At 48.2% G+C, this 20,379-nt stretch overlaps 1 protein-coding gene across 1 annotated transcript in view; it reads left to right on the forward strand.

The window, feature by feature from the left end:
* The first annotated feature begins 786 nt into the window (after positions 1-786).
* Positions 787-20,379, forward strand: part of DCAF7 (DDB1 and CUL4 associated factor 7) — a 51,523-nt gene continuing 31,930 nt past the window's right edge. Inside the window, exon 1 of the mRNA XM_038754801.1 lies at positions 787-994. Coding sequence (XP_038610729.1) covers positions 857-994 — 138 coding nt within the window. The 5' untranslated portion in view covers positions 787-856. The remainder of the gene's footprint in view (positions 995-20,379) is intronic.

Raw genomic sequence — 20,379 nt, forward strand, 5'->3', positions numbered from 1 at the left:
AATGAGTGAATGAATGAATGAACAAATGCCATTATTATTATTACTTCATGAATGAGTGAATGAATGAATGAACGAATGCCATTATTATTATTATTTCATTCATGAATGAATGAGTGAATGAATGAATGAACAAATGCCATTATTATTATTACTTCATTCATGAACGAATGAGTGAATGAATGAATAAATGCCATTATTATCATTACTTCATGAATGAATGAGTGAATGAGTGAACAAATGCCATTATTATTATTATTACTACTTCATGAATGAATGAATGAGTGAATGAATGAATGAACAAATGCCATTATCATTACTTCATGAATGAATGAACAAATGCCATTTTATTATTATTACTTCATTCACGAGTGAATGAATGAATGAACAAATGCCATTATTATTATTACTTGTCCAAAGTAACACAGGGGACAAGTGGCAGAGTCTGGGATTAGAACCCACGACCGGCTTCCACGCCCTGAGCCCCGCCGCTTCCCTTCCCGACTGACAGCCCGGGCGGCCAATGGGCTTCGCGGATCCCACCGTCCCGCCCCCTTCCCGCCCCTCCTCGGCTCTCTCCGCCCCCCCAAGACTGACACCCGCTCCGACCAATAGAAAGGACGCCTCGGGGAGGGGCGGGGCGCGCCGGCCAATGGGAGGGCAGGGCGCCTCCAGGCGACGCGCGGGGTGGCCAATGGGGCGGGAGGGGGGCGGTACTTCCGCTCCCGGGGAGGGGTGGGGGCGGAAGTGGCGGGCGCCCTGAGGGAGGCCGGGGGGCTGAGGCGACGACGACGACGACGACGACGACGACGGCGGCGGCGGTGCTCTGGGGTCCCGGGGGTCCCGGGGGTCCCCCGCCATGTCCCTCCACGGGAAGCGGAAGGAGATCTACAAGTATGAGGCGCCCTGGACCGTCTATGCCATGAACTGGAGCGTCAGGCCCGACAAGCGCTTCCGCCTGGCCCTGGGCAGCTTCGTGGAGGAGTACAACAACAAGGTGCCTCACCCTCCGCAGCACGTTCCCCTCCTTGGGATTCATTCATTCATTCATTCGGGATTCATTCATTCGGGATTCATTCATTCATCCATCGAGCGCCCACTGGGTGCAGAGCGCTGGGCAACTAGTCATTCATTCATTCCGTCGGACTGATTGAGCGCCCACTGTGCGCAGAGCGCTGGGCAGAGCCCTTGGGAAGCACGGTGTTCATTCATTCAATAGGATTTATTGAGCGCTGGGAAAGTACAGTGCTCATTCATTCATTCCGTCATATTGATTGAGCGCCGACTGTGCGCAGAGCGCTGGGCAAGTGCGGTAGTCATTCATTCATTCTGTCGGATTGATTGAGCGCCCACTGTGGGCAGAGCGCTGGGCAAGTGCGGTAGTCATTCATTCATTCCGTCGGATCGATTGAGCGCCCACTGTGTGCAGAGCGCTGGGCAAGTGCAGTAGTCATTCATTCATTTCGTCGGATTGATTGAGCGCCCACTGTGGGCAGAGCGCTGGGCAAGTGCGGTAGTCATTCATTCATTCTGTCGGATTGATTGAGCGCCCACTGTGGGCAGAGCGCTGGGCAAGTGCGGTAGTCATTCATTCATTCCGTCGGATCGATTGAGCACCCAGTGTGTGCAGAGCGCTGGGCAAGTGCAGTAGTCATTCATTCAGTCTGTCAGATTAGATTGAGCGCCCACTGTGTGCAGAGCGCTGTGCTGAGCCCGTGGGAAGCACAGTATTCATTCATTCAGTAGGGTTTATTGAGCGCCTGCTACGTGCTGAGCGCTTGGAAAGTACAATGTTCATTCATTCGTTCCGTCGGATCGATTGAGCGCCGACAGTGTGCAGAGCGCTGGGCAAGTGCAGTAGTCATTCATTCATTCCGTCGGATCGATTGAGCGCCCACTGTGTGCAGAGCGCTGGGCAAGTGCGATAGTCATTCATTCATTCAGTAGGATTTATTGAGCGCCTGCAGCATGCTGAGCGCTTGGAAAGTGCAATGTTTATTCATTCATTCCGTCGGATCGATTGAGCGCCCACTCTGTGCAGAGCGCTGGGCAAGTGCAGTAGTCATTCATTCATTCCGTCGGATTGATTGAGCGCACACTGTGTGCAGAGCGCTGGGCAAGTGCGGTAGTCATTCATTCATTCTGTCGGATTGATTGAGCGCCCACTGTGGGCAGAGCGCTGGGAAAGTGCAGTAGTCATTCATTCATTCCGTCGGATTGATTGAGCGCCCACTGGGTGCAGAGCGCTGGGCAAGTGCAATAGTCATTCATTCATTCCGTCAGATTAGATTGAGCGCCCACTGTGTGCAGAGCGCTGGGCAAGTGCGATAGTCATTCATTCATTCTGTCGGATTGATTGAGCGCCCACTGTGTGCAGAGCGCTGGGCAAGTGCGGTAGTCATTCATTCATTCCGTCGGATCGATTGAGCACCCACTGTGTGCAGAGCGCTGGGCAAGTGCAGTAGTCATTCATTCATTTCGTCGGATTGATTGAGCGCCCACTGTGGGCAGAGCGCTGGGCAAGTGCGGTAGTCATTCATTCATTCTGTCGGATTGATTGAGCGCCCACTGTGGGCAGAGCGCTGGGCAAGTGCGGTAGTCATTCATTCATTCCGTCGGATCGATTGAGCGCCCACTGTGTGCAGAGCGCTGGGCAAGTGCAGTAGTCATTCATTCATTTCGTCGGATTGATTGAGCGCCCACTGTGGGCAGAGCGCTGGGCAAGTGCGGTAGTCATTCATTCATTCTGTCGGATTGATTGAGCGCCCACTGTGGGCAGAGCGCTGGGCAAGTGCGGTAGTCATTCATTCATTCCGTCGGATCGATTGAGCACCCAGTGTGTGCAGAGCGCTGGGCAAGTGCAGTAGTCATTCATTCAGTCTGTCAGATTAGATTGAGCGCCCACTGTGTGCAGAGCGCTGTGCTGAGCCCGTGGGAAGCACAGTATTCATTCATTCAGTAGGGTTTATTGAGCGCCTGCTACGTGCTGAGCGCTTGGAAAGTACAATGTTCATTCATTCGTTCCGTCGGATCGATTGAGCGCCGACAGTGTGCAGAGCGCTGGGCAAGTGCAGTAGTCATTCATTCATTCCGTCGGATCGATTGAGCGCCCACTGTGTGCAGAGCGCTGGGCAAGTGCGATAGTCATTCATTCATTCAGTAGGATTTATTGAGCGCCTGCAGCATGCTGAGCGCTTGGAAAGTGCAATGTTTATTCATTCATTCCGTCGGATCGATTGAGCGCCCACTCTGTGCAGAGCGCTGGGCAAGTGCAGTAGTCATTCATTCATTCCGTCGGATTGATTGAGCGCACACTGTGTGCAGAGCGCTGGGCAAGTGCGGTAGTCATTCATTCATTCTGTCGGATTGATTGAGCGCCCACTGTGGGCAGAGCGCTGGGAAAGTGCAGTAGTCATTCATTCATTCCGTCGGATTGATTGAGCGCCCACTGGGTGCAGAGCGCTGGGCAAGTGCAATAGTCATTCATTCATTCCGTCAGATTAGATTGAGCGCCCACTGTGTGCAGAGCGCTGGGCAAGTGCGATAGTCATTCATTCATTCTGTCGGATTGATTGAGCGCCCACTGTGTGCAGAGCGCTGGGCAAGTGCGGTAGTCATTCATTCATTCCGTCGGATCGATTGAGCACCCACTGTGTGCAGAGCGCTGGGCAAGTGCAGTAGTCATTCATTCATTTCGTCGGATTGATTGAGCGCCCACTGTGGGCAGAGCGCTGGGCAAGTGCGGTAGTCATTCATTCATTCTGTCGGATTGATTGAGCGCCCACTGTGGGCAGAGCGCTGGGCAAGTGCGGTAGTCATTCATTCATTCCGTCGGATCGATTGAGCACCCAGTGTGTGCAGAGCGCTGGGCAAGTGCAGTAGTCATTCATTCAGTCTGTCAGATTAGATTGAGCGCCCACTGTGTGCAGAGCGCTGTGCTGAGCCCTTGGGAAGCACAGTATTCATTCATTCAGTAGGGTTTATTGAGCGCCTGCTACGTGCTGAGCGCTTGGAAAGTACAGTGTTCATTCATTCGTTCCGTCGGATCGATTGAGCGCCCACTCTGTGCAGAGCGCTGGGCAAGTGCAGTAGTCATTCATTCATTCCGTCGGATTGATTGAGCGCCCACTGTGTGCAGAGCGCTGGGCAAGTGCGGTAGTCATTCATTCATTCCGTCGGATTGATTGAGCGCCCACTGTGGGCAGAGCGCTGGGCAAGTGCAGTAGTCATTCATTCATTCCGTCGGATTGATTGAGCGCCCGCTGTGCGGAGCACTGGGCAAGTGCAGTAGTCATTCATTCATTTCGTCGGATTAGATTGAGCGCCCACTGTGTGCAGAGCGCTGTGCTGAGCCCTTGGGAAGCACAATATTCATTCATTCAGTAGGGTTTATGGAGTGCCTGCTGCCTGCTGAGCGCTTGGAAAGTGCAATGTTCATTCATTCGTTCCGTCGGATCTCGATTGAGCGCCGGGGAAGTGCAGTAGTCATTCATTCATTCCGTCGGATCGATTGAGCGCCCACTGTGTGCTGAGCGCTGGGGAAGTGCAGTAGTCATTCATTCATTCCTTCGGATTGATTGAGCACCCGCTGTGTGCAGAGCGCTGGGCAAGTGCAGTAGTCATTCATTCATTCCGTCGGATCGATTGAGCGCCCACTGTGTGCAGAGCGCTGGGGAAGTGCAGTAGTCATTCATTCATTCCGTCGGATTGATTGAGCGCCCACTGGGTGCAGAGCGCTGGGCAAGTGCAGTAGTCATTCATTCATTCCGTCGGATTGATTGAGCGCCCACTGGGTGCAGAGCGCTGGGCAAGTGCGATAGTCATTCATTCATTCTGTCAGATTGATTGAGCGCCCACTGGGTGCAGAGCGCTGTGCTGAGCCCTTGGGAAGCACAGTATTCATTCATTCAGTAGGGTTTATTGAGCGCCTGCTACGTGCTGAGCGCTTGGAAAGTACAGTGTTCATTCATTCGTTCCGTCGGATCGATTGAGCGCCGACAGTGTGCAGAGCGCTGGGGAAGTGCAATAGTCATTTATTCATTCCGTCGGATCGATTGAGCGCCCACTGTGTGCAGAGCGCTGGGCAAGTGCGATAGTCATTCATTCAGTAGGATTTATTGAGCGCCTGCTGCATGCTGAGCGCTTGGAAAGTGCAATGTTTATTCATTCATTCCGTCGGATCGATTGAGCGCCCACTGTGTGCAGAGCGCTGGGCAAGTGCGGTAGTCATTCATTCATTCTGTCGGATTGATTGAGCGCCCACTGTGGGCAGAGCGCTGGGCAAATGCGGTAGTCATTCATTCATTCCGTCGGATCGATTGAGCGCCCACTGGGTGCAGAGCGCTGGGCAAGTGCAGTAGTCATTCATTCATTCCGTCGGATCGATTGAGCGCCCACTGGGTGCAGAGCGCTGGGCAAGTGCAATAGTCATTCATTCATTCCGTCGGATTAGATTGAGCGCCCACTGGGTGCAGAGCGCTGGGCTGAGCCCTCGAGCAGCACAATATTCATTCATTCAGTAGGATTTATTGAGCGCCTACTGTGTGCAGAGGGCTGGGGAAGTGCAATAGGCATTCATTCATTCATTCCGTCGGATTGATTGAGCACCCACTGGGTGCAGAGCGCTGGGCAAGTGCAATAGTCATTCATTCATTCCGTTGGATTAGATTGAGCGCCCACTGGGTGCAGAGCGTTGTGCTGAGCCCTGGGGAAGCACAGTTTTCATTCATTCAGTAGGATTTGTTGAGTGCCTACTGCGTACTGAGTGCTTGGAAAGTGCAATGTTCATTCATTCGTTCCGCCGGATTGATTGAGTGCCGGGGAAGTGCAGTAGTCATTCATTCATTCCGTCGGATTGATTGAGCGCCCACTGTGTGCAGAGCGCTGGGCAAGTGCAGTAGTCATTCATTCATTCCGTCGGATTAGATTGAGCGCCCACTGGGTGCAGAGCGCTGTGCTGAGCCCTTGGGAAGCACAGTATTCATTCATTCAGTAGGATTTATTGAGCGCCTGCTGCGTGCTGAGCGCTTGGAAAGTGCAGTATTCATTCGTTCCGCCAGATTGATTGAGCGCCAGGGAAGTGCAGTAGTCATTCATTCATTCATTCCGTCGGATTGATTGAGCACCCACTGTGTGCTGAGCGCTGGGCAAGTGCAATAGTCATTCATTCATTCCTTCGGATTGATTGAGCGCCCGCTGTGTGCAGAGCGCTGGGCAAGTGCAGTAGTCATTCATTCATTCCGTCGGATTGATTGAGCGCCCACCGTGTGCAGAGCGCTGGGCAAGTGCAGTAGTCATTCATTCATTCCGTCGGATCGATTGAGCGCCCACTGTGCGCTGAGCGCCGGGGAAGTGCAATAGTCATTCATTCATTCCGTTGGATCGATTGAGCGCCCACTGTGCGCTGAGCGCCGGGGAAGTGCAATAGTCGTTCATTCATTCCGTCGGATTGATTGAGCGCTCACTGTGTGCAGAGCGCTGTGCTGAGCCCTTGGGAAGCACAGTATTCATTCATTCAGTAGGATTTATTGAGCGCCTACTGTGTGCAGAGCGCTGGGAAAGTACAGTGTTCATTTATTCCGTCGGATTGATTGAGCGCCCACTGGGTGCAGAGCGCTGTGCTGAGCGCTGGGGAAGTACAGTAGTCATTCATTCATTCCGTCGGATTGATTGAGCGCTCACTGTGTGCAGAGCGCTGTGCTGAGCCCTTGGGAAGCACAGTATTCATTCATTCAATAGGATTTATTGAGCGCCTGCTGCGTGCTGAGCGCTTGGAAAGTGCAATGGTCATTCATTCGTTCCGCCGGATTGATTGAGTGCCGGGGAAGTACAATAGTCATTCATTCATTCCGTCGGATTGATTGAGCGCCCACTGTGTGCAGAGCGCTGGGCAGGTGCAATAGTCATTCATTCATTCATTCCGTCGGATTGATTGAGCACGCACTGTGTGCTGAGCCCTTGGGAAGCACAGTATTCATTCATTCAATAGGATTTATTGAGCTCCTGCTGCGTGCTGAGCGCTTGGAAAGTGCAGTGTTCATTCATTCATTCCGTCGGATTGATTGAGCGCCGACTGTGCAGAGCGCTGTGCTGAGCGCCGGGGAAGTACAGTAGTCATTCATTCATTCTGTCGGATTGATTGAGCGCCGACTATGTGCAGAGCGCTGGGCTGAGCGCTGGGGAAGTACAACAGTCATTCATTCATTCCATCGGATTGATTGAGCGCTCACTGTGTGCAGAGCGCTGTGCTGAGCCCTTGGGAAGCACAATAGTCATTCATTCAATAGGGCTTATTGAGCGCCTACTGTGTGCAGAGTGCTGGGCTGAGCGCTGGGAAAGTACAGTGTTCATTCATTCCGTCGGATTGATTGAGCACCGACTGTGTGCAGAGCGCTGGGCTGAGCGCTGGGGAAGTACAATAGTCATTCATTCATTCCGTCGGATTGATTCAGCGCTCACTGGGTGCAGAGCACTGGGCAAGTGCAATAGACATTCATTCATTCCGTCGGATTGATTGAGTGCCCACTGTGTGCAGAGCGCTGTGCTGAGTGAGCCCTGGGGAAGCACAATATTCATTCATTCAGTAGGATTTATTGAGTGCCTACTGTGTGCTGAGCGCTGGGAAAGTACAGTGTCCATTCATTCATTCCATCAGATTGATTGAGTGCCGACTGTGTGCAGAGCGCTGGGCTGAGCGCTGGGGAAGTGCAATAGTCATTTATTCATTCCGTCGGGTTGATTGAGCGCCCACTGTGTGCAGAGCGCTGTGCTGAGCGCTGGGGAAGTACAGTAGTCATTCAATCATTCCGTAGGATTGATTGAGCACCGACTGTGTGCAGAGCGCTGGGGAAGTATAATAGTCATTCATTCATTCCGTAGGATTGATTGAGCGCCCACTGGGTGCAGAGCGCTGTGCTGAGCCCTTGGGAAGCACAATATTCATTCATTCAATAGGGTTTATTGAGCGCCTACTGTGTGCTGAGCGCTGGGAAAGTACAGTGTTCATTCATTCATTCCGTCGGATTGATTGAGCGCCGACTGTGTGCAGAGCGCTGTGCTGGGCGCTGGGGAAGTACAGTAGTCATTCATTCCATCGGATTGATTCCCTTCCCCACAGCACCTGTATATATGTATATATGTTTGTATATGTTTATTACTTTATTTATTTACTTATTTATTTTGCTTGTACATAGCTATTCTATTTATTTTACTTTGTTAGTATGTTTGGTTTTGTTCTCTGTCTCCCCCTTCTTGACTGTGAGCCCACTGTTGGGTAGGGACCGTCTCTATGTGTTGCCGACTTGTACTTCCCAAGCGCTTAGTACAGTGCTCTGCACACAGTAAGCGCTCAATAAATACGATTGATTGAGCGTTGGGGAGTACAGTAGTCATTCATTCGTTCCATCGGATTGATTGAGCGCCCACTGTGTGCAGAGCGCTGGGCAAGTGCAGTAGTCATTCATTCATTCCGTCGTATTGATTGAGTGCTGACTGTGTGCAGAGCGCTATGTTGAGCCCTTGGGAAGCACAGTTTTCATTCATTCAGTAGGATTTATTGAGCGCCTACTGTGTGCTGAGTGCTGGGAAAGTACAGTGTTCATTCATTCAGTCGTATTGATTGAGCGCTGACTGTGTGCAGAGCACTGTGCTGAGCGCTGGGGAAGGACAATAGTCATTCATTCATTCCATCGGATTGATTGAGCGCTGACTGTGTGCAGAGCACTCTCCTGAGCTCTGGGGAAGTACAGTAGTCATTCATTCATTCCGTCGGATTGATTGAGCGCCGACTGTGCAGAGCGCTGGGGAAGTACAATAGTCATTCATTCATTCTGTCGGATTGATTGAGCGCCGACTGTGTGCAGAGCGCTGGGCTGAGCGCTGGGGAAGTACAATAGTCATTCATTCATTCCGTCGTATGGAGCGCTCACTGTGTGCAGAGCGCTGGACAGAGCGCTTGGGAAGTACAGTGTTCATTCATTCATTCATTCCATCATATTGATCGAACGCTGACTGTGTGCAGAGCGCTGGGCTGAGCGGTTGGGAAGCACAATATTCATTCATTCAATAGGATTTATTGAGCGCCTCCTGTGTGCAGAGCGCTGGGCTGAGCGCTTGGAAAGTACAATGTTCATTCATTCCGTAGGATTGATTCAGTGCTGACTGTGCAGAGCGCTGGGCTGAACTCTTGGGAAGTACAGTATTCATTCATTCATTCATTCCATCGGATTGATTGAGCGCTGACTGTGTACAGAGCGCTGTGCTGTGCTTGGGAAATACAATAGTCATTCATTCATTCCATCATATTGATTGAGCGCTGACTGTGTGCAGAGCGGTGGACTGAGTGCTGGGAAAGTACAGTGTTCATTCATTCATTCCATCGTATTGTGTGAGCGCTCACTGTTGTGCAGAGCGCTGGACTGAGCCCTTGGGAAGCACAATGTTCATTCATTCAGAGAAGCAGCGTGGCTCAGTGGAAAGAGCCCGGGCTTTGGAGTCAGAGGTCATGGGTTCGAATCCCGGCTCCCCCACATTTCTGCTGTGTGACCTTGGGCAAGTCACTTAACTTCTCGGAGCCTCAGTTACCTCATCTGTAAAATGGGGATGACTGTGAGCCCCACGCGGGGCAACCTGATCACCTTGTATCCCCCCCCAGCGCTTAGAACAGTGCTTTGCTCATAGTAAGCGCTTAACAAATGCCATTATTATTATTATTATTATTATTATTTATTGAGCGCCCACTGTGTGCAGAGCGCTGTGCTGAGCGCTGGGGAAGTACAAAAATCATTCATTCATTCAGTAGTATTTTTTGAGGGCCCACTGTGTGCAGAGCATTGTGCTGAGCGCTGGGAAAGTACAAAAGTCATTCATTCATTCCATCGGATTGAGCGCTCACTGTGTGCAGAGCGCTGGGCTGAGCGCTTGGGAAGTACAATATTCATTCATTCATTCCATCGTATTGATTGAGCTCTGACTGTGTGCAGAGTGCTGTGCTGAGCGCTGGGGAAGTACAGTAGTCATTCATTCATTCCATCGGATTGAGCGCTGTGTGCGGAGCGCTGGGCTGAGCGCTTGGGAAGTGCAATATTCATTCATTCATTCCATCGGATTGATTGAGCGCCGACTGTGTGCAGAGCGCCGTGGTGAGTACTTGGAAAGTACAGTGTTCGTTCATTCCATCGTATTGTTTGAGCACTTACTTTGTGCAGAGCGCTGGACTAAGCGCTTGGAAGGTACAATATTCATTCATTCATTCAATCCGATTGAGCGCTTACTGTGTGCAGAGCACTGGACTGAGCGCTGGGGAAGTACAATAGTCATTCATTCATCCAATCGGATTTATTTATTCCTTCAATTGCATGTATTGAGCGCCTGCTGTGTGCAGAGCACTGGACTGAGCGCTTGGAAAGTACAGTATTCATTCATTCATTCATTCCATCGTATTGATTGAGCACTTACTGTGTGCAGAGCACTGGACTAAGTGCTTATCGAGCGCTCACTGTGTGCAGAGCACTGGACTGAGCCCTTGCAAAGTACAATGTTCATTCATTCGTTGTCGTATTTGAGTGCTCACTGTGTGCAGAGTGCTGTGCTGAGCACTTGGAAAGTACAGTATTCATTCATTCATTCCATCGTATTGATTGAGCGCTGACTGTGTGCAGAGCAGTGGACTGAGCGCTTGGAAAGTACAATATCATCATCAATCATATTTATTGAGCGCTTACTATGTGCAGAGCACTGTACTAAGCGCTTGGGAAGTACAATATTCATTCATTCAGTCGGATTGTTTGAGTGCTTACTGTAAGCAGAGCACTGGACTGAGCACTGGAAAAGTACAGTATTCACTCATTCATTCATCCAGTAGGATTTATTGAGCGCTGACTGTGTGCAGAGCACTGGACTGAGCGCTTGAAAAGCCCAATTTTCAGTCATTCATTCTACCCTATTTATCAAGCGCCTACTGGCAGAGCGCTGGACTCGGCGTTAGGAAAGTACAATATTCATTCATTCATTCCATTGTGTTGATTGAGCGCTGACTGTGTGCAGAGCACTGGACTGAGCGCTGGGGAAGTGCAATATTCATTCATTTGTCCCGTCGTACTGTTTGAGCGCTTACTGTGTGCAGAGCGCCGTGCTGAGTTCTTGGAAAGGACACCATTCATTCAGTAGGATTTATTGCGCGCTCACTGTGTGCAGAGCGCTGGACTGAGCGCTTGGAAAGCATAATATTCATTCATTCATTCCACCTCATTTATCGAGCACCCACTGTGTGCAGAGCGCTGGGCTGAGCACTTGGAAAGTACCGTATTCATTTATTCAGTCATATTGTTTGAGCGCTTACTGTGGGCAGAGCACTGTACTGAGCGCTTGGGAAGCACAGTATTCATTCATTCATCCCGTCGGATTGATTGAGCACTGACTGTGTGCAGAGCGCTGGGCTAAGCGCTCGGAAAGTACAATGTTCATTCATTCATTCAATAAGATTTATTGAGCACTCACTGCGTGCAGAGCGCTGGACTAAGCGCTTGGAAAGTACGGTATTCATTCATTCATTCCGTCGTATTGGTTGAGCGCTTACTGTGTGCAGAGCGCTGTACTGGGCGCTTGCAAAGTACAATATTCATTCATTCATTCCATTGTATTGTTTGAGCGCTTACTGTGTGGAGAGCACTGGATTGAGCACTTGGAAAGTACAATATTCATTCATTCATTCAGTAGGATTTATTGAGCGCTCACTGCAGAGCGCTGGACTGAGCGCTTGGAAAGCACAATACTCATTCATTCATTCATTCCATCGTATTGATTGAGTGCTGACTGTGTGCAGAGCGCTGGACTGAGCACTTGGAAAGTACAGTATTCATTCAGTCGTATTGTTTGAGCGCTTACTGTGGGCAGAGCACTGTACTGAGCACTTGGAAAGCACAATATTCATTCAGTCAATCAGATTGAATGCTTACTGTGTGCAGAGCGCTGGGCTAAACGCTTGGAAAGTACAATATCCATTCATTCAGTCCATCGTATTGATTGAGCGCTTACTGTGTGCAGAGCGCTGGACTGGGCGCTTGGAAAGCACAGTATTCATTCATTCATTCCATTGTATTGATTGAGCGCTGGGAAAGTACAACATTCATTCATTCAGATTGAGCACTTACTGCGTGCAGAGCGCTGGGCTGAGAGCTGGGGAAGTACAGCATTCATTCATTCATCCAGTCGGATTTATTCATTCATTCAGTTGTATGTATTGAGCACTTACTGTGTGCAGAGCGCTGGACTGAGCGCTTCTGTAGTACAAAATTAATTCAATCATTTGTATTTATTGAGCGCTGACTGTGCAGAGCACTGAGCACCTGGAAAGTACAATATTCATTCATCCAGTCGTATTTATTGAGCACTTACTGTGTACAGAGCACTATATTAAGCGCTTGGAAAATACAGTATTCATTCATTCATTCATTCAGTCGTATTTATTGAGCACCTACTGTGTGCAGAGTACTGGACTGAGCACTTGCAAAGTACAATATTCATTCATTCAGTAGGATTTATTAAGCGCTTACTGTGTACAGAGCACTGGACTAAGCGCTTGGAAACAATACAGCAATGGAGAACAGTGCTTTGCACATAGTAAGCGCTTAACAAATACCACCATCATCATCATCCTGGGGCTTACTGTGTGCAGAGCACTGTACTGAGCACTTGGAAAGTACAGCATTCATTCATTCATTCAATCGTATTGATTGAGCACTTACTGTGTGCAGAGCACTGTACTAAGCGCTTGGAAACAATACAGCAATAAAGAGAGAGAATCCCAGGGCTTACTGTGTGCAGAGCACTGTACTGAGTGCTTAGAAACAATACAGTAATGGAGACAATCCCGGGGCTTACTGTGTGCAGACCACTGTACTGAGCGCTTGGAAAGTACAGTATTCATTCATTCATTCCATCGTATTTATCGAGCACTTACTGTGTGCAGAACTCTGTACTGAGCGCTTGGAAAGCACAATTCGGCAACAGGTAGAGACAATCCCTACCCTATAAGGGGCTCACAATCTAGAAGGGGGGAGACAGCCAACAAGTAGACAAGCATCAATAGCATCAAAATAGATCAGTAGAATTATAGCTATATCATCATCAATCGTATTTATTGAGCGCTTACTGTGTGCAGAGCACTGTACTAAGCGCTTGGGAAAGTACAAATTGGCAACATATAGAGACAGTCCCTGCCCAACAGTGGGCTCACAGTCTAAAAGAATAAAGTCTAAAGTCTAAAGCTATATGCACATCATTAATCATCACCATCAATCGTATTTATTGAGCGCTTACTGTGTGCAGAGCACTGTACTAAGCGCTTGGGAAGTACAAATTAATCAAATAGAGTAATAAATATGTGCAAATATACATAAGCGTTGTGGAGAGGGAAGGGGGTCGAGCAGAGGGAGGTCAGTCATTCGCGTTCATTCATTCAATCGGATTTATTGAGCGCTTACTCTGTGCAGAGCGCTGTATTGAGCGCTTGGAAAGTACAATATGGTGATAAAGAGAGACAGTCCCAGGGCTTACCGTGTGCAAGGCACTGTGCTAAGCGCTTAGAAACAGTACAACGATAGAGACAAGCCCAGGGTTTACTGTGTGCAGAGCACTGTACTAAGCGCTTGGAAACAATACAGCAATAAAGAGAGGCAATCCCAGCGATTACTATGTACAGAGCACTGTACTGAGAGCTTGGAAAGTACAAGAAAGCCAATCCCAGTGCTTACTGTGTGCAGAGCACTGCACTAAGCGCTTGGAGATATGTATATATGTATATATGTTTGTATATATTTATTACTCTATGTATTTATTTATTTATTTTATTTGTGCGTATCTATTCTATTTATTTTATTTTGTTAGTATGTTTGGTTCTGTTCTCTGTCTCCCCCTTTTAGACTGTGAGCCCACTGTTGGGTAGGGACTGTCTCTAGATGTTGCCAATTTGTGCTTCCCAAGTGCTTAGTACAGTGCTCTGCACATAGTAAGCGCTCAATAAATACGATTGATTGATTGATTGATTGGAGAGGACCACACAACGGAGTTGGTAGACACAGTCCATGCCCACAACGAGCTGACAGTCCAGAGGTGGGAGGGAGACATTAGAAATGAATAAATTACAGATAAGGACATACGTGCTCGGGGGCTGGGAGGAGGGATTCAACATCAATCGTATTTATTGAGCGCTTACTGTGTGCAGAGCACTGTACTAAGCGCTTGGGAAGTACAAGTTGGCAACATTATAGAGACAGTCCCTACCCAATAGCGGGCTCACAGTCTAAAAGATTCATTCAGTCGATCGTGTTTATTGAGCTCTCACCGTGTGCCGAGCACTGTACTAAGCACTTGATGGGAGAGGACACTATAACAGTTGGTAGACACGTTCCCTGCCCACAACGATCTTACAGTCTAGCAGGGAAACAGATGTTAATAGAAATGAAATTATCAATATGGACATACATGCTGCGGGGCTGGGTGGGGAGAATTTATTCATTCAGTCGGATTTATTGAGCGCTTATTGTGTGCAAAGCACTGCAGTAAGTGCTTGGGAGAGTACAGTATTTCAGTCCTAGAGTTTAGAACAGTGCTTGGCACATAGTAAGTGCTTAATAAATGCTATTGTTATTGTTATTATAAACACTCATTCTCTGTCCACAATGAGCTTACAGTTTAGATGGGGAGACAGGCATTAATGTGAATAAATAAATGACAGATATGGATCTATGCGCTGTGGAGCTGGGACGGGGGATGAATAAAGGGAGCAGGTCAGGGCGATGCAGAAGGGAGTTGAAGAAATCGATCACCTGGGTGGCCCCTTTCATTCATTCATTCAATCGTATTTATTGAGCGCTTACTGTGTGCAGAGCACTGTACTAAGCGCTTGGGAAGTCCAAGTTGGCAGCATCTAGAGACGGTCCCTACCCAACAGCGGGCTCACAGTCTAGAAGGGGGAGACAGAGAACAAAACATGTTAACAAAATAAAATAAATACAGTAAATATGTACAAATAAATAAATAAATTTGTTAAGCGCTCACTATGTGCAAAGCACTGTTCTAAGCACTGGCGGGGGTGATCAGGTTGTCCCACGTGGGGTTCACAGTCTTCATCCCCATTTTACAGATGAGGGAACTGAGGCTCAGAGAAGTTAAGTAACGTGCCCAAGCTATAGGATTATAGCTAGATACACATCATTAATCAAATAAATAGAGTAATAACTACGTAAAAATATGCGCCAGTGCTGTGGGGAGGGAGAGGGGGTGATGGAGAGGATAAGGGGGTGCTCAGTGTGGGAAGGCCTCCTGGAGGAGGTGAGCTCTCAGTAGGGCTTTGAAGGGAGGAAGAGAGCGAGCTTGGTGGATGTGTGGAGGGAGGGAATTCCGGGCCAGGGGGAGGACGGGGGCTGGGGGTGGACGGCAGGGCCGATTTGTAATAATAATAATGATAATAATGGCATTTATTAAGCCCTTTCCCTTCCCACCCTCGCTTCCCGCGAGACAATCAACCCATCTTCTTTTTAATTTTTTTTTTTTGCTTATTATGGTATTATTTTAAGCACTTACTATGTGCCAGGCACAGTACCAAGCACTGGGGTAGATACAAGACAATCAGGTTGGGCACCGTCCGTGGTCCGCATGGGGCTCACGGTCTTATTGCCCATTTTACAGGTGGGGTGACCGAGGCCCGGAGAAGTTGAGGAGTAACGGTGGTATTTGTGACGTGCTTACCGTGTGCCAGGCTTCGTACAAAGCGCGCGGGTTAATACAAGCAAATCGGGTTGGACACCGTCCCTGCCCCACACAGGGCTCACGGTTTTCCTCCCCATTTTTCAGATGAGGTAACTGTGGCCCAGATGAGTGAAGTGACTTGTGTTTTGGTCGCACAGCAGACAAGTGGCAGAGCGGGGGAGCGGAAGGGGCTTGCCCAAAGTCACCCGGCAGGTTTGTGGCGGGGGTTGGATTGGAATCCAGGTCCTCTGACGCTCAGGCCGGTACTCTTTCCATTAGGCTACCCTGCTACTTGATTGACCGATCGGTCGTGTTTCGATTGGCAGGGACAGCCTAATAGTGGTATTTGTTCATTCATTCAAGCATATTTATTAAGTGCTTACTGTGTGCAGAGCCCTGTGCTAAACGCTTGGAAAGTATGTCAGCCACAGAGAGAGACAATCCCTGCTCACAATGGGCGCACAGTCTAGAACGGGGGAGACAGACATCCAAACAGTTAAGCAGGCACCAGTATAAATAAATAGAATTATAGATATATACACACCAGAAGCATGCGAAGCAGCGTGGCTCATTGGAAAGAGCCTGGGCTTTGGAGTTGGAGGTCATGGGTTCAAATCCTGGCTCCACCGCTTGTCAGCTGTGTGACTTTGGGCAAGTCACTTAGCTTCTCTGTGCCTCAGTTCCCTCATCTGGAAAATGGGGGTGAAGACTGTGAGCCCCACGTGGGACAACCTCAATCAATCAATCGTATTTATTGAGCGCCTTCATTATTCATTCATTCCTTCAATCATATTTATTCATTTATTCATTCATTCCTTTTGTTAAATCATCAGTCATCATCAATCGTATTTATTGAGCGCTTACTGTGTGCAGAGCACTGTACTATTTATATTTATTCACAAATAATCATATTTATTCATTTATTCATTCATTCATTCCTTCAATCATATTTATTCATTTATTCATTCATTCATTCATATCGTATTTATTGAGCGCTTACTGTGTGCAGAGCACTGTATTAAGCGCTTGGGAAGTACAAGTTGGCAACATATAGAGACGGTCCCCACCCAACAGTGGGCTCACAGTCTAGAAGGTCTAGACTGTGACCTTCATTCACATGTGACATTCACAGTCTCATTACCTTGTATCTACCCCAGCGCTTCGAACAGTGCTTGGCACCTAGTAAGCGCTTAATAAATGCCATCATTATCGTTATTATTATTATCAGAACAAGTAAACAGTCATTGATATGAATAGAATTTTAGATATGTACATATGTAAGCGTGTAGTACAGTGCTCTGCGATCAGTAAGCGCTCAATAAATACGATTGAATGAATCATCAATCATCATCAATCGTATTTATTGAGCGCTTACTGTGTGCAGAGCACTGTACTAAGCGCTTGGGAAGTACAATTTGGCAACATATAGAGACAGTCTCTACCCAATAGTGGGCTCACAGTCTAAAAGGGGGAGACAGAGAACAAAACCAAACATACTAACAAAATAAACTAAATGGAATAGATATGCACAAGTAAAATGAATAAATAAATAAATAGAGTAATAAATAAATAAATAATAAATAAATAAATAAAATAATACCATAATAAGCAAAAATAAAACATTAAAAAGAAGATGGGTTGGTTGTCTCGCGGGAAGCGAGGGTGAGATGGGAAAGGGGCCACCCAGATGATCGTTTATCTTCAACTCCCTTCTGCATCGCCCTGACCTGCTCCCTTTATTCATCCCCCGTCCCAGCTCCACAGTGCATATGTCCATGTCTGTCATTTATTTATTCACATTAATGCCTGTCTCCCCATCTAAACTGTAAGCTCATTGTGGACAGGGAATGTGTGTTTATTATAATAATAATAATAATAGCATTTATTAAGCACTTACTATGTGCTTAACAAAACCCAACATACTAACAAAATAAAATAAATAGAATAGATATGTACATGTAAAATAAATAAATAAATAGAGTAATAAATATGTACAAACATATATACAGGTGCTGTGGGGAAGGGAAGGAGGTAAGATGGGGGGATGGAGAGGGGGACGAGGGGGAGAGGAAGGAAGGGGAGTGAATGTGCACAATCTCTGTGGGGCAGGTGAGGGGGAGGTTAGTCCGGGAAGGCCTCTTGGAGGAGATGATCCTTCAGAAGGGCTTTGAATGGGGGGAAGTGTAATTGTTTGGCAGATTTGAGGAGGGAAGGGCATTCCAGGCCAGAGGTAGGACGTGGGCCGGGGGTCGACGGTGGGACGGGCGAGAGCGAGGCCCGGTGAGAAGGTTGGCAGAGGAGCGGAGGGTGCGGGCCGGGCTGGAGAAGGAGGGAAGGGAGGGGAGGTAGGAGGGGGCCAGGGGATGGACAGCCTTGAAGCCCAGGGTGAGGAGTTTCTTCCTGATGCTCAGATTGATTGGCAACCACTGGAGATTTTTGAGGAGGGGAGTGACATCATCATCAATCGTATTTATTGAGCGCTTACTGTGTGCAGAGCACCGTACTAAGCCCTTGGGAAGTCCAAGTTGGCAACATATAGAGACAGTCCCTACCCAACAGTGGGCTCCCCATAGCACTTCTGCACAAAGATGATCCGGGCAGCAGCGCGAAGTGGGGAGAGACGGGGGATGGGAGCTCAGAGAGGAGGCTGATGCTGTAATCATCATCATCATCATCAATTGTATTTATTGAGCGCTTACTATGTGCAGAGCACTGTACTAAGCGCTTGGGAAGTACAAATTGGCAACATGTAGAGACAGTCCCTACCCAACCGTGGGCTCCCAGTCTAAAAGGGGGAGACGGAGAACTAAACCAAACATACTAACAAAATAAAATAAATAGAATAGATATGTACAAGTAAAATAAATAGAGTAATAAATATGTACAAACGTATATCCATATATACAGGTGCTGTGGGGAAGGGAAGGAGGTAAGAGGAGGGGGATGGAGAGGGGGACGAGGGGGAGAGGAAGGAAGGGGCTCAAGAGGAAGGAAGGGGCTCAGGGATAGCATGAGTTAAGCACTGACCGTGTGCTGAACCCTTTACTAAGCACTGATTGCACTGGACGCAGTCCTCAGTGGAAAAGGAAGGGAGAATGGGTAATTACAGATGAGGGAACCGAGGCACTGAGAAGTCAAGCCACTTGCCCCAGGTCATTCAGCAGGCAAGTGGCAGATCTGGGATTAGAACCTAGGGGTTTTCGGACTCATCATCATCATCATCAATTGTATTTATTGAGCGCTTACTATGTGTAGAGCACTGTACTAAGCGCTTGGGAAGTACGAGGCGGGGGCATACAAGTGAATGGGAGTGGCCACAGTCCCTGTCGTTCATTCATTCACACAGTACACCGTAAGCGCTCAATTCTTTCATTCATTCATTCACTCAATCGTATTTCTATTTATTTATAAATACAAATAAATCCTATTTATTTTAGTTTATTTTGTTAATGTGTTTGGTTTTGTTGTCTGTCTCCCCCTTCTAGACTGTGAGCCCGCTGTTGGGTAGGGACTGTCTCTCTATGTTGCCAACTTGTCCTTCCCAAGCGCTTAGTCCAGTGCTCTGCACACAGTAAGCGCTCAATAAATACGATTGTTGATGATGATACAAACTGGCAACACATACAGACAGTCCCTACCCAACAGTGGGCTCACAGTCTAAAAGCCTTGAACTCTGTGCTACTTCACATGGGCAGCCGGGACCCACAATCAGTCAGTTATTGGTATTTACTGAGTGCCCACTGTTTGCAGAGCACTGTTCTGAGCAGTTGAGAGAATAATAATTATTCTGGTGCTTATTAAGCCCTTACTATGTTCCAAGCACTGTCCTAAGCAGCAGGGTAATAATAATGATGGCATTTATTAAGCGCTTACTATGTGCAAAGCACTGTTCTAAGCGCTGGGGAGGTTACAAGCTGATCATCATCATCATCAATTGTATTTATTGAGCGCTTACTGTGTGCAGAGCACTGGACTAAGCGCTTGGGAAGTCCAAGTTGGCAAAGTCTAGAGACAGTCCCTACTCAACAGTGGGCTCACAGTCTAAAAGGGGGAGACAGAGAACAAAACCAAACATACTAACAAAATAAAATAAATAGAATAGATATGTACAAGTAAAATAAATAAATAAATAGAGTAACAAATATGTGCATACATATATGCAGCTGATCAGGTTGTCCCGCGGGGGGCTGACAGTCTTAATCCCCATTTTACAGATGAGGGAACTGAGGCCCAGAGAAGTGAAGTGACTTGCCCAAAGTCACACAGCTGACAGTTGGCAGAGCCGGGATTTGAACTCACGACCTCTGACTCCAAAGCCCGGGCTCTTTCCACTGAGCCACGCTGCTTCTCGGGTGTAGGCACAACACAATCAGGTCCCACATGGGGCTCACAGTCCAAGTAGGAGGGAAGACAGGTGTGGAATTCCCACTTTAAAGATGAGGAAACTGAGGTCCAGAGAAGTGAATTGACTTGCCTAAGGTCCCACGGGGTCAAGCGGCAGAGCCGGGATTAGAACCCAGGCCCTCTGACTCCCAGAGTCCGACTCTTTCCACTAGATCGTGCAGCATCAAAAGGTATCAGTGGCGTTAGTGGACACGATTCCCACCCTCAAGGAGCTTATGGTGTTGTGCAGAG

Source organism: Tachyglossus aculeatus, chromosome 11 (assembly GCF_015852505.1).
Source record: "Tachyglossus aculeatus isolate mTacAcu1 chromosome 11, mTacAcu1.pri, whole genome shotgun sequence".
Lineage (NCBI taxonomy): Eukaryota > Metazoa > Chordata > Mammalia > Monotremata > Tachyglossidae > Tachyglossus > Tachyglossus aculeatus.